Below are 15732 nucleotides of genomic sequence, written 5' to 3'. Positions count from 1 at the left end.
TTGTGTCCAAATGAACAAAAAGTGACATATGCAGTAGTGCCATGGCTGGGTCATTGCTGATAGATACAGTTTAAGGGTCTTTTAAGTTTGCAATGACTGTCCACTTTCCCATTATGTGTACAGAATATCCATAACTGCTATGTACTAAAATACAGGCCATCAAAAAGGCTGCTGTCCTTTTCATATGAATCCCATATACACTTTTCACCCATGAGACTAGGGCCAAATGTTCTCAGCTAACCCCAGGCCAGGTACCAAAGTACCAAAATCATGCAGCATAACATGGCAGAAGACAAACAAAAAAGCCACAGAGAGTGCACCCATCATTTGGGAGTCCACCACAGCACAACAATACTTTGTGTCTGCACCCTTGCCCAGTCTGAAACATGCAGGCAGGCCACAACAGAAGCCACAGCACAACATTGGAGAGAGTTTACCCAAAATCCGCATCGTAAGCAGAAGGCGGAAGATTGTGCCTCTGTCAACATGTGTTTTTTGACCTTAATATTAGTTGAACACATTCAAAAATGCAATGTGGTAGAGTAAAGACAGACAGAAAGCATTGAGAACATGAACTTCCTGCAGAGTTTCATAATGTCAAAGGCATAATTAGCTGTTTACACATGTATACTAGTTTATACACTCTTGTATATTCACTGACACACACTGAATATAAACACTGTTATATTGTGATGCCTTAATAGCCTCATACACATTGCAGGCCTGGAGCTAACACGTCCATGTGTCTCCAAGTGTCTCTGTTTCTCATTGAAAGACTTGGACCAGATGAGAGCAAGCATTAGCCACATTGACACAAGGAATCAGCTCTACTGTTGTGGTATGTGGTGTTCCTCCACAGCCTTGAAATTCGTCCTCCATAAAAAGGAATGTTTGCCCACATGCTCCTCAGTCGCCTGAAGCTACGTTGAATAAGTATGGCCTATATAATATCCAACTTTGTGGTGATTTCACAAATATTCCATATTATTGCTAAGAAGATATGACAGGTCAATTGAGATGAGACAGTATGTTACTTGCTTCTTTTTTAGGCCATGTATTGTTTTCACTAGGAGCTGGATGGTAGTAATTCATGTGTGGTATAAGGGTCTGTGTTACAAGAGCTTGTTACAAGGCTAAAATTTCCATCATCCAGTCAATTAATGTGTCAGGGGGAAACAAGAAGAGATCGGTCGCCCCCCTTTCCTCCCACCCGGGTTAGCCATGCCGTGACTGAAGCTATTACATCTCTTGTTTTACAATAAAAGACATCATGACTAGGAAGGAAAACAATTTGGCAAAAACAGCTTTTTACAAATTGCAACTCTTAAAACCAATTATTCAGTTGTACTTCTTAGTCATAGACAGAATATTTGTTTAGGTTTTCTTGCCACATTTTCTTGACCCAGTTAACTCCCACTATTCCGAATTGTCTTGCTCTTGCTCAGTTTTGTTGGGCTTATACAATTTACTATAGTTCGGCAGTTACAACACCAGCTACTTTTACAGTCATCTTGTCATGGACAAGCCATGGAGAAGCTGTATTTGTTATGGTTGTTAAAAAAATCCTGCTTTCAGGTTGTTTTTTATAGATTATACTGATTTTAATTTAATTTTTTTTACTGCCTGATTAAATGAAGGTTAAATTGCACAATATGGTTACAGCATGCAGACCTTTAATAAAGAACAGATGTTCTTAATAGTTAAGTCAAGGATTGTCAATCAGTCCTCTTTTGTAAGGCTTAAAAAATACAAGACTTGGAATTAAAAAGACTTAATCATTTTCACAGGTGTTGTCAAAGCAGGGGTGGGGTGTTTGGTGAGTTCATTTAATATAGTATTGCCAAATGAACTCAGGATGACAATATGGCATTGAATTGTCTAGGCTTAATTTGCTTTTTATCAGAAACATGTTTCCGCCAACTAATTGAAGCCAATTGTGCAGCACTGAGTCTCTGACACAGCTCTGTCTGTCTAACTTCTGCAGCTGTCCAGATTTTAATAAAGCCAAACTTCTGAAGTTTTTTTTCCACCCTTTTTATGAATAGCTGCTGCTTTACAAGCTGATGTTCAGCTTATGCTTCCCGATCCCATTCTCAATACCCTTACTCTATTGCACGTATACAGTATATCCATTGCTCATAGCTCAGGTACAACTGTATTACAGGGAGCATAATAGCATGTTTTTTCCTCCTGCTATAATGCAACTAAAATCAATCACAACCTTAATAAGTCTAAAATCTTTTATACATTTTGGGTTTGAAACACTGCAGGACCTGCTGGCTAAGGAGTTTATTCCATTAACCTTTGGGTAAACTAAGTATGACCAAGGTCTGACCTTATCTGATTTTACTTTAATTGTTGGGGTCTTACTTTTACTATATATTCCTTTTACCTTTTACCAAAACTTAAACCATCTTTGAGCTTATTCCAAGGCAAATCACTAAAGAGCCAGACTAAGAAACATGGCTGCTAGATAACTTATACTACATCAAACAAAATCAAACCAACGAAGCATGTGAAAACTTGATCGTGAAAGTTCCTCAATGACCTTGGAAATAGTAGGTTGACAAAAACAAAGAAAAAGCAAGAAGAATAAAGAATGAAGAATTTTGAGATGTGGTTGAAAAGTCCAGAAAAAATAGTAAGTGGACCTTGAGTAAAGATTTTTCTTTTGTCAAACTATACATAAAACAGCATTAAATTACATAAAGTGTGTTTAACATATCTTCATGTACCATGAACAGCCATAAAAGTCAGATGTGGGGCATGCATTTATGTAGGTACTGTAAAAAACATTCTGTATATACTCATGAAAAACAATTTTAATTTAATTCAATAGTCTTTATTGGCACAACATTATAACATTTATGTTAAACAGTGGAAATCCTCAAAAACTTCTATCTCCAAATTCTTTCTCTGTAGATTAATTCAGTCATGTAGACACACCGCTGAAAAAGCATACTGGTCAATCAAGATCCTAAGAATCAAACGGTCGATTATTGACCAAGACGAAGCATCCCTAATGTCCTGTCATTCTCTATTGTCAACTGTCCAGTATTTACAAAATGACTTAAAAAAATAAGTATATAATGTTGCATTAGGTTAAGTGTTAAGTGTTATTATTCTGGTCCTAATTTCAGGTCTCATGGACAAGTATTGAGTGACTTTTGTTTTCCCTTTGATTAATGTTGTAGAACTTTTGAGACTTGATAAAAGTTGAGTTGATTCAAAAAAAAAAAATTCAAAATTTATTAGCAGACACAATAAAACCAAAAGCAATATCCTGCTGTGTGTAGTTTTGTGTCTACCAGACTTGAAATAAGTTTTGACCATTGCTTGGCAGTTCTTTGTGACACAATGCTGCTGTTGTCACCTGGTGACATATAGATACCCATGGCCCATCGAGGTGCTTTTGGAATCAAACTGACTGGCCAAGTCACATATTAGGTTCTCTTTCTGCCTATTAACATAACAAAATTATTATGATTTTAAATAATTAATTGAAGTCAAAGTTCATTTCTTTCCATAAATTACAGTCTGTTGACAGCACAGAGAGTCAGATATGGTTGAGTTGACGTGGCTAACATTAAAAGTGGCCAACGAAAATACAGAATAGATTTGCTCAGGTTTGGTTCACTGACAAATATATTTGGATGGGAGTCTAACAGTGGGGGATGACTGTATACCCTGCCAGATTAAGAAACCAGGCTTTATATTCTTTCATAAATCCTCCTCTCTCATTCTCGTCTCCATCTCCCAAGGTGAACCCAGTCAGTGTTATGTTTTTGATGGTGATGGTGTATGTGAGGAGTTTGAGCGGGGCTCCAGTGTTCAGGACTGTGGTTACTTCACACCTTTGGGCTACAAGGACCAGTGGGCATCCACTGCCACTGCTTCTCACGAGGAGCCCAACCACTGTCCTGCCCATGCTGCCACCGGGGAGCCATCACTTACTAAGGTAATACCAAGGTATAAAGTATAAACCACAGGACACCTAAAACATCCAGATGATAATAAACTCCTTTTTGAGGCCATCGTGGAAATCCTCAACTCTGGAGCAACAATGTTAGCAGCTGGCTGCGTTTCTAAACAACTTGGTTGTTTCAGCCCACTTAATCTCTGTACTGTATTTGTGTGTTTTACCTGTAGATCAGGAGACAGAATGGATCTGTTGCACTTGCTGATGTGGGACCATTATACTGCTGTACATATTATGATTCGGACTGGCTATTCAAGTGAAGAATCCTTTCAGGCAGTTAGCGCTAATAAAATTGTTCTTTGGACAAATGTCAAAAACCAAAAACACCAGACATAAGGTGAACTTCTATGTACCAGTTCAGTTAACCAAATCAATATTTCTTTCAGCCTGTTATTATACAAACAACAGTTCCTTGAACTAGACACAATAACTCTAGTCGACCGGTTGGTCATACCGCTGAGTATGAGTTTCCACAGGTCAAATATCAGGTGTATTGGACTCAGTGAATCAACAGAAAGCAAAGACCTTTTTCATTCAAATGAATGGCGACTGAATTTGGATTGACCTCATGTGACTAAACTTTTACATGAGACCTCAGTAGTTCCAATTAGGCAGACAGCTCCAAAGGATAAACGCAAGTAGCAGTATTCCTCAGTTAACTTTCATCTTTATGTTTCTTTCTCACTTTCCACCCCTTGCTGTCTTTTTCTTACTCCGATTCTCTCTGTCTCTCTCGCAATTGGTCTCTTTACCTCTCTCACACTCCCTTTGCATAGGCTACTTTATTCTAACTTCCTGAACGATGGATCAAAATATTAGTGAGTCGAAAGCCTTTTTTTTAGAGAAGAGCCTTGTTTTTATTTAAGGAAAAAACAATTTAAAACAGCTAACAAAGGGTAACCAAGCTCTTCAACTCTTCAGTGACTTGCATGAAAAAACAAGAATCACGTGTAATGAGCCAGTGCATCATTGATTAATATAAAAGCTATTCTATTTTGCAGGATGGATGACTAAGAAACACAGCTAAACAGTAACTGGTAACGACAAGCCTGAAGAGGAAATCCTTTACACATAACTTTGGAGGAGTTTTTGGCAGAGCTTTCTATGACAGCACAACAACTTTCTATGACAGCACAACAACTTTGAATACGGCATAGCTCCCTTCTTCCTTTTTACAACTTTTGTACAAAATTCATCAGTCATTTTCCAGCTGGGATATCACCCATGAAATTTCTGCAATCACATGAGGCCTCTCAGGTCCATTGTTGTGGATGTTCCAAATTATGTCAGAGTTTTAGAAACATGCTCACATCAACCTTGCTTCTCTACACAGTAGGTCACATACAAATGATGCAGTGTTAAGTACGTTCTGCTTAGCTGAGCAAAGAACATGATTTAAGCTACTTTTAACATGGGAGGATTAATGGTGTCAGACATACTGGTTTCAGCACCTCAGAACTGGCAAATCTCCTGGGATGTTTCACGCTACAGTGTCCGTATGAGGAAAGGTGCAATAAACAAAACAAATCAAAGTGTCATGAATAAAGTCAGCATGGCCGGTTAAATGCTTCACTACTAGAGAATTTGCACTCTTCCTGAGGCACAAACTACTCTAACAGAGTTTATGAAATTAGTACAAAGTCTGTAATGCATGTTATGTAAACCTTTTGTTGCTCCACAATAAACTTTACATTGTGATGATAGCACAGATTAGATCATGATAGATCATGTCACAATGGAATAAACAATTTTCATATACAGTTTCTGTCACATTAAAAGATCACCTAAAGGTTAAGTTTCAAACAGTAATGTTTGGAGTGCCAGTAATATTACAGATAAAAAATGGTTATGGTAAAGATTTGGTTAACTCGCACAGAAAGAACATTGGTAGGAAAGTGAGAATAGAACCTGGGTCGTCTGAGCTGAATGGAAACGTCAATGCTGATCTACGACAACTGATAACAGTTCTTTCCACTTTTTAAGGACAAGGCACGAGGGCAAAGAATAGTCTAACTTTTTATGCTGGATGTGTCTAATTAAGGGACAACTGACTTTAGATCAGTTATTATTGTTTGTTGCACACTTACCATGAAGTATCCCTTTTTCTGTGTGAAGCTCTGCAGGTACCAGCACCTAGAAGTGAGTGAGAAACTGCCCACCGCCTGGTTCCCTTGCACAGCCCAGTCCGACACAAATAATAACCCGAAACATTCATTTTGGCTGAAGGTACATGTGTGTGTGTGTGTGTCTGTATGTGTGAGTGTGTGTATGCACATATTGTATCTGTTCTCCCCTCCACTGAATGACTGTGGGTGGCTACTCTTTAACAGCTTCCAGCACTTTCCAATAGTTTTTTAAATGGGGTTGAAGGGCTTCTCACACAGACTGCTGGCTCAAACTTCCACGCACGCACACATTCCTTACTTTCTAACAATTACAACAACAACAATTATTCATACAATTCGTTGCTTACTAAAATAACTAACTTTCTTGGTCAAATGTAAATTTCAGTTCGAATGATCTGTAGATGATTCCCAAATCATGACTAACACTGTACTTATTCTGTATTTGCAGTTTTATCGTTGACTGCAAGGTCACTAATCATCAAAATCCTTCAATAATGATCATTATGAGTTTACTAATAGTGGAAGAACAAGTGTCATATAATTAACTCATGATTCATAATTAAATGCTTAGAAGGTTCATAAGTTATTAAAATACTGGCAACTGAAGGAATAATAATAATTTTGTAATCTTGAATACTTAATTTATAATTAGAATTTATTATGGCTCCAGAAAATGCAGGGCAACAAAAAACATTAATTACCCACTACGTTCTTGATCATTTAAATTTGATTCCTGAACATTCCATATCATTAACTAATTGTTTGTTGATTAAAAATCAACATTTAAAATTAATGACATTCGTATTTGTTGTCAAACCGTGTGTTGACAGAGAATTACAATAGCGGGTGCTGCAGTTAAAATGATTCATATGCATAATTACCCTGCTTATCTTTGCAGCTCCAACATACTCTAACAGTGCTTCACATAGCTGTCCTGGTTTGTGTACTGCACTGTATTTGGAGCTGGCTTTCCATTCCAGACCTGTGTCTGGTTCTCATATTTAGTAGTTTGTATTATTTAGTCTTTCCACAGCCACAGTTCCCACCATCAACTCTGCAGGTCCAGACTAAGCGTAGGCTAGCTGTTGATTTGACTGATAGCTTCACAACCTTGTCCATCATTCTCTGAGTTACAGAGGCCTTTACAGTCAGGCGCTTGCCTCTCTCCTTCCTCACAAATACTCATTCATTTTTTTCTTTCTCGTCATTTCCACTGCTTTTTTGAATGACTCAGCTTTCCATCCCCTGCTTCTTTTATGGACGCCCTCTTTATCAGACACATCTTTGCAAGCTCTCTAGAGGGCCGCCTTCACCCTAAAAACTCTTTCACTGTCTGAAAAGCCTTCATTTTAACACCCATATCTGCCAACTCTCCCTGAAACACCTCTTTGTCCTTGAAGTGTTCTTTCTGTCTCTCATAGGCCTCCCTCACTTAAATATCTTGTCTTGCTCAATCTTAAAAGCATTTCTCAGCCATTCTATCATATCCATCTCTGCCAGCTCTCTGAAAAACATCAGTCCCATTCAACAGTTCTACGTCTTCATTTGGAAGACCTTTCTCATTTTCTAAAAGGCCTTTAAAATTTCTGATACTTTACCCAAGATTTTGATTATGATTACTTTGATTATGAAACACTCACAGTCAGTAGGCTTGACAGGTGGCTGTGAAAAGTTGTTGGTCTGTAAGAGATTCCAGAGTCAACTTGGAATCATGGCAGTTACACTGGATTCCAGCAATGACTGTATATAAAGATGGACGACTTGTCTCCACTTCCTCCCACTGTACAAAAATGAAGCCAAAATATCCCCAATACGAGCACTGCCATCTTGCGGTGGTGATGTCCTTTGGATCCGGAGTCTGCGCAGTAGTGACCGGGGTCAGAGCTGCAGTATCGAGGTCCTGCCCATACATCCGCCCGACTCAATTGCGAGCCAATCAGAGCTGTCAATCATGACATCACACTCCCTTTTTATAGCTTCAAATAACTAATTAAAACCAAAATTATGAACTTATGAAAACGAACACTTGAACATACATCAGTGTGATAACTACCGAAAATGAAAGCAATCATCTTTGGGAAAATTTTATTTGTTTATTTGTACTTTAATTTTTTTGTTTGGCCCATGTCCCATCTGCTAACATGGAGGGGGCAGGTTTTTTTTTTTTTACTTATACTGCTGCCAGCCACCAGGGGGCAATAAACATGTTTTTGTTTCACTTTTGGGGAGCTGTCATATCGTCCATGAAAACCCAGCCCTACCCTGCCCCTCATTGGCTCTGACCCTGGCAATTTCTCTTAACCCTAGCCATCTCACCACTCATCTCACCACTCCTCAAAAATATCGCTATACAGTCACTGGAGTCCAATCACAACACAGTTACCATACTTCTGCAGTATAATACACAAGCAAGTGTATTGGTTAGGACATGTTACTGCAACCACCCCCTGCTCTTCCTATGGTCAGAGCCACTCAATGGCCACTTGTAAATTCCCAGTTCTTGGATGCTCAATTCTTGTCACGTCTCTCTCTTGGAGAGGACTACAGACTGACACGTGCTACTAAAATGAGACATGGTGTTATCAGCTGCTTTTCACCTGCCACAAGGAGCCTCCCCGTTCCACCCCTCACTATGCAGGCGAATGAGCAACCAGAAGGAGATGCTAACAAAGCGTAAAAGACAAACATACTGATGAAAACAAATTGTGTACAGTGAAGGTGTAATTCAAAAATTAATAAACTGTAACTCACAGTGAAATGTTGCCACTTTTACCATTGATCCAGGTGGGATTTGTCCATCCTGGAGTAGCAGCCTCTGTAATGGTGTACTTGGCTTCAGACGGGTCATGGCCTGGGGAAGAGTGCCGGAGGACAGCCACCATCTTCCTGTCTGATACAACTGGCAAAAACCACTCAATAGGTACTTCTTACCTGTATTGATTTGTTTTTATTTGATTATTTTTAAAGCAAAATAAATTAATGATATATGATACAGATAAGACCAAAACATAGTAGAAACAAAGAGTTGGTGGGGTTGGAAGCTAAACGACTATTTGAAACCCTTCCATCTACCTAGGGACATATGACCTGTCATGCCATCGGAACCCATTGGTGGTGAATGTGACCCATGACCTCTCTGAACCCTTCTTCCTCACGGACTCTGTTATCCTCCTCCTCTCCTCCCCCTCTGTGGCAGTGGGAGGTGTGGCTTTGAGGACCTCCTGTCACTTCAGCACCTTCGCCCTGACCGGGTGCGCATCAGAGGGTGGGCTCTCCCACAGCTACCTACTTAACACACGCATGCTTTCACACACAGCTTGTCAGTGTCAGACTGTGCTTGATAAAGGAACCACAGACAGCTTTAAAAATGCACATACATTATGTACAAATTCGTAATACTGAATACAGATGTTCTCATTTAAGCAAAGAAAACATTTGATTCTAAGATGAAAGATAAAGAAACTTATAAAAGAAACAGTCTGGTGTTTGGAAGTTTGTTACGTTGGTTGTTACAACATAAAAACAAAATTTTCCTGTGTACTTTTTAGAATATTTGCAAGAGTACACACTAAAATTTAAAAATAGTTCTCCACCGATTGCATTGCATTGCATTGCATTGCATTGCATTGAACTCCTAGAACATTGTCGGACTTACAATTGACAGTGTTCAGGCTTGCCATTGCTGTGCAAGGCATTATTAAGATCCACACAGGGCATGTTATCTTTTTGGTGAACTGTTACCATAACAGAACCTGGAGTATTTTTTTAATCTGGTCTAACTTGAATTTGCTGAGACAGAGATAGTGATCCGTTTAGGCTTCCTAGTTGCTTTCTTTGTCTCACCCTGCGTCTCATCCCCCTCCTTCTCCCTCTCTCTCCCCTCTCCGTCCCTGCAATAGCTGTTTGCGGCAGCCATGTCAGATGGAAAGCTGTAGCCCTCCTCAGTTAGAGCATGCCTCTGTCAGGTAGGTCCTTTGGAATGAAACACTGAACAATCAGAGAGCTGAAACGTCAAACAAAAGAACTATCTACATACCAGTGTGTCTCTGTAGGTGCACAGGAGGAGGGGAGGCCTCTCGTTGCTCCGTCCAGTGTCACCGTGGTTTCAGTATCATCGTCCTCAATGGCAGGAGAATCCCACCTCACCAGGTAAACTGGGTGTTGTATTATGTGTTACACTACTGAAATAACAACACACAGTGTCCTTTGAATGGTAAGTTATCCTCTATCTATCAATGTAGATATCAAAAGACTATTTTGCATACATTCATATTTTAAATCCATCGACATTTAACCAAAATGTAAGATGGGCAGCACCAAAGTCTCATGAGAAGGACTTTGACACGAATGGACCTTGCAGTATTTCCTTCCAACAACCTCTAGAGTGGTATTACTACTAGTAATTTGTTTGACTGTTTGTAACACTGTGTTTTCTTGTCCTCACTCAACATTTGTGGTTGCAGCCTCTTTTACCTCCCTAAACTGGGATAACTCAATAACATCTCTTGTGAATGATGAGGAAACCAAACAGATTTGATGTCTTGTGTGCAAAGTTTTACTTATGACATTGCCTGTCAAAGTCCAAGTCAAAAAATCCCCATCTCTCTTCTTTTGTCTTTTTCTCTCTCACTCTTGTTCCCTTTCCTCTTCAGAGAAAGACAGAGCTGGAGTGTTTTCATGGTTCGTGGGATCGTGCAGTTAGCTGTCAGCCTGTAGACTGTGGCCTGCCTGATCAGTCTCATGTCTACCATGCTATATTCAGCTGCCCCTGGGGAACCACCTTTGGCAAACAATGTTCCTTCACCTGTGGATCACCAGCCATGCTACAAGGTAAGGGATCGCTTTATCTAGTCTGTTGTATTTGGCGTGTTTGGCCGTAACAACAAGAAAAGTAAACCATCTGAATGGAAGCGTAATTCCCTCGGTCTCTCATGGAATAGCAGGTGAAATCAGGAGTAACTATCCATAACGGTTTTCTGATACAGTGCCAGACATTTTGTTGGCTGCTGTTCTTAATAAGATAAACAAATTTCAATGAGTTTCAATCAAACTATCACTTTTCAATTTGAAGAACATCATCTTTTTGAGGTTCTCAAAATTATTCACATTTCTGAATGATAAAAGTCAGTATTGAGGGACATATTAGATCCTTTAAAGACTTGCAGCTGTAGCTACAGTATCGTATGACCGACTTTCTGAAAGTTACAGCCCAATATAGTGAACAGACAAACCACAGCAAGATGCTTCCACTAGCTACAGTCCATAACACGAAATAGACAGTAAACCTTGATTTAAAACAATCACAGCTGATAACTGGATACCTGTTTTTTACAGAGTGCATCCTGTTATAGTTAAAGACATTGCTCATTCAAACAAATTAGTATGAAACACAGCTAAGACAAGGGGAAATAATTGAAAGTATTGCAATCAAATCACACTGAAAATGCCATTTACAATATCACAAGCATATCTTCTCTCTATGAGGCTTGCTCCTCACATTGCTTCTCTATGCAGCTTTATGGCCTTTAAAATGTTTATGTGGAATACAGTTATTGAAATTCAGGATGAAGCCTGATAAAAAAGTCTACATGGCATATTCCTGTTCTCTTTACAGGCACAACACACACATACTTGTCTTACATTAGTTGTGGGGACACATGTTGACATAATGCATTCCCTAGTCCCTTACCCCAACCTTAACCTAAACCCAATTCAAACCGGAATCCTAAAACCAAGTCTTAACCCTGAAACAACCCTTTGAAGTTGTGTCAGAAAGTGAGGACTGGCCACAATGTCCTCACTTTCCCGAAATGCCCCCCCCCCCTGTAAGGTATGTAACTCTCTCTCTCTCACACACACACACACACACACACACACACACACACACACACACACACACACACACACACACTTCATCATAACAAGCAGTCAGAACAAATATTGCCTGTGGCACCCATAATTAGCAGTAGCACCACACACACACATACATATGCACAAATTCATAGTTACACACAAAAAAGAAACGCATATAATTTATTTTTTACGTCTTACACACAAAAATGTGTAATGTCTTTAGTAAAGTAAGTTACACAATGTAGTAGATGATTCTTGAAGTGATTACATGGAAGAAGCGTGATGTCCACACCCTTGTGTTTGTGGTCAGAAAGCCACAGTGAACACTCAAATGTCTCGGTAGAGTCAGCAGTAAGAACCATTTATTCATAATTTAAATACAGATTGCACAGAAATAATTCTAATTGTGGCTTTTGGTTTAGTGAAATATGTTTGAAAGCCATCATGTATCACTTAGCAGTGAAAGTTCTTAAGAATATGTTCAGTGCACACCAGTACAGCTGAAATGGATTTTGATAAAGACAGCACAAGCAAAATGTTTAAATTGCTTATAAAAATGTAATGCCGTGTTAAAGAGTCATTACATTTTATAGACTCAATAAAGATTGCAAAAGGTTTGGGTTGTTATGATTCTCCACACACCAAAACTCATTCTTCATGTGGGGCCATATACACATAGAAAATATTAGCTCTGGGCAACATTGAAGCCATAGTCTCCGTCTCCTCGTAACTGTAAAAGACAGACCCATGAAACAAAACCAGAATGTTCAGTTTGACAGAAATGAATCCATGATGTTGACCTACTTGTACTTCTCGCATGTACTCCTTTGTCCTTTAGTTTTAAAGTGCAAAATATATTACTCCTATTAATGTATGTTTTAAAGCACACCCATGTAAAAAGAAGTTATGCAATCTCCCTTTCTCAAATGAAAAGTTCAATTCATAAAAACATACTTGGTCTGGTATGACCAGTATCTAAGAGGGTAATGTTAGCTACTGTTTGCTAGTAGATATTGCTATGTATCTGACAATACTGTGTCATTTTGCTGAGTTTATGACTATTCTCTACTTCTGCTGTTGTTACACTATGTGTTAAGTTGTCCCTGATAAACATTTCAAGGGTTTTGTCATATAAGAAAAACAGGACCTTTACACACCGGCATCCTGCTAGAGGTTCTAGTCCACTCACTCTCAGTTAAAGGAGGAGTAAGTGATTCTGGAGAAACACTGTCAAAATTTGAGCTCAACAGCAGAATAAATACAAAACAAATAGCAGAACCCACACACACACACACACACACATACACACACACATATATATGTATATATATATATATACCACAACCTCTGCATGTAGCCCCTCTCATCAGGGTTACTTGGTGCAGGTGCAGGTTGTGCAAAGATGCTCGTGAGACAGTTCGGCACATAGTAGCAGGGTGTAAGATGCAGGCATAGTGTACAGGAACATCTGCACTGAGTATGGGTTGGAGGTCCCAAGATCACAATGGAAGACACCTCCTAAGGTGGTTGAGAATGACCGAGCCATGATCCTGTGGGACTTCCAGATCCAGACTGACAAACTGGTGATGGCTAACCAACCGGACATCGTGTTGATCGACAAACAACAGAAGAAGGCAGTAGTGATAGACGTAGCGATCCCAAGCGACAGCAACATCAAGAAGAAGGAACACGAGAAGATCGAAAAATACCAAGGGCTGAAAGAGGAGCTAGAAAAGATGTGGGGAGTAAAGGCACCTGTGGTGCCAGTGGTAATTGGAGCACTGGGGGCTGTGACCCACAAACTGGGAGAATGGCTCCAGCAGATTCTGGGTACAACATCTGAGGTCTCTGTCCAGAAGAGCGCAGTCCTAGGAACAGCTAAGATATTGTGCAGAACCCTCAAACTCCCAGGCCTCTGGTAGAGGACCCGAACTTGAGGAAGACACACCACCACCCCCCATGGGAGGGGGGTGAGAGGGAGATTTTTAAATATATATATATATATTTGTGTGTGTGTGTGTGTGTGTGTGTGTGTGTGTACATTTATATGTTCTACATTTGTAGTAATGCTATATTTTCCTTGCTGTATTGTCTCATATTGTAATTAGAACGCAGTGTATCAAATGTCTAATAAGGCCAGGAAAAGTACATTTTATATTGTATTACATTACATTTCCATCCAATATGGTGAAAAACTATTTTTTTTTATAAAGATACATTTGCAGCAGCTATATTAAGAGCTTCAGTGCTCCTTCAGAAGTGCCACCCCACAAACTCATGGCGGCACATTGCCAAGGCAATGACACGATGATGTAATCCAGAGTGTTTTATAGCCTATGGCGTGGAAATGGATACTCTTTCTCATAGCTGAAGCAAAACAAACCTTAAAATGTATAATGTCATCAAACAAATGACAAGCAAATACACACAGCATCCAAAACACAATGGAGTAAAAACTAGGTTGTTTCTACAAAACTACAGTGACAAAGGAGAGGACCATAGGTTTGTAGCTAAGCCAACAAGAAAGGTAATGTTACCTGGCCTAGCATTTCAAATTATGCATCAATCCAAATAATCCCACTGTGCTAGTAAACTCAGGTTTTTAGGTCTTTGTGGCTATAAAGCCCCTCACACATTTACAGACAGATACCATGATATAAACAGTGAGACAGCAAACTGTCGGTACAGTTGCTGCTGCGAAGTTAACATGCAGAGAGAACGAGACGGTTTCCCAGAGCCAGCACAGCAGCTCCAGACAGCGATAGTCACAACTCTCCTGCTGCTATAGCTAACATCACACCAGCAACATATCTCAGCAAACTAAAAAGTAAGCTGAATGTCCCCGGGCAAGTAATTTAATGTTACCGGACACACAAATGTGACACAGGTACCTGCTTGCTAACTAACCAGTTGGGTTTAGCTATCACAGACATTAGCAAACGGGACAAAACAATGCTGACCTATTGGCTCTGTGAAACATAGCAAAACTAATGTCACCCAGCTGTCAAGCAGAAACAACCTGGCTAATGTTAACTGGCTATTCGCCCTTGCCTTAAGTTATTGTTCTTTTAAACTTCTCCTCTCTGGCTGTTTCTCAGCCATCTTTCCTTCTTGACAGCGGCACCATGTTATGGAGTATATGCCGCTGTAACGCTGCCGCCGTAAACGTTCCTTCTGTGCACTCTCCTTAACATCGCCGCCGGTCTCTGGTCTGCAGTCCTAATCAATCCCATTCAAAACTCCACATGGTCTGGCAGCGAAAGGTAGACTGCTCCTTCTCCTTCCTCTGCTAATCCTTAAATTGGCATTATCCATTAGCATGGGCCAGATTTACCGTCTCTCACTCCCACTGCCCCTTTTCCCCCCTCCACCCTCTTCTTCTTCTTCTTTCCCTCCTGTTGCTGACTGGCTGGAATAGTGTTGTGTGACTCGGTCCGAGCCACTTTGTTTTTTTTCCCATATACAGCACGAGTGCTGTGTACAGACACCGGATTTTTTTTCAGCACACACACAGAACGGAGAGCTAGCAGATGGTGAGGAGATATTCAATGAATTTGAAAAAAAGTGTATTGGATTAGAATCAGTTACTATACCTTTAAGTGGCCTAATAATGGAGTCTTTAAAGAAACTGACTTAAAAACATCTCAGGAGATGAATGAAAAAATTTAATGTACCGTTATTTTGTAATTACCACATGTGGTTATGGTTGTACACTGTTTAGCAAAAATTGAGGTAAAATTGGGAAAACTCACAGTAAATAACTTGCCGGAATTT

At 39.7% G+C, this 15732-nt stretch overlaps 1 protein-coding gene across 1 annotated transcript in view; it reads left to right on the top strand.

Annotated features, from left to right (window-relative positions):
* The window catches only part of pappa2 (pappalysin 2), an 83462-nt gene that overhangs the window by 40442 nt on the left and 27288 nt on the right, over positions 1 to 15732 (top strand). Inside the window, exons 14-20 of the mRNA XM_040142992.1 lie at positions 3762 to 3958; positions 6095 to 6205; positions 8890 to 9025; positions 9182 to 9356; positions 10005 to 10070; positions 10158 to 10254; positions 10758 to 10935. Coding sequence (XP_039998926.1) covers positions 3762 to 3958; positions 6095 to 6205; positions 8890 to 9025; positions 9182 to 9356; positions 10005 to 10070; positions 10158 to 10254; positions 10758 to 10935 — 960 coding nt within the window. The remainder of the gene's footprint in view (positions 1 to 3761; positions 3959 to 6094; positions 6206 to 8889; positions 9026 to 9181; positions 9357 to 10004; positions 10071 to 10157; positions 10255 to 10757; positions 10936 to 15732) is intronic.

Source organism: Xiphias gladius, chromosome 14 (assembly GCF_016859285.1).
Source record: "Xiphias gladius isolate SHS-SW01 ecotype Sanya breed wild chromosome 14, ASM1685928v1, whole genome shotgun sequence".
NCBI lineage: Eukaryota > Metazoa > Chordata > Actinopteri > Istiophoriformes > Xiphiidae > Xiphias > Xiphias gladius.
The sequence above is the reverse complement of the archived record's forward strand: the minus strand, read 5'-3'. Positions and strand labels throughout refer to the sequence as shown.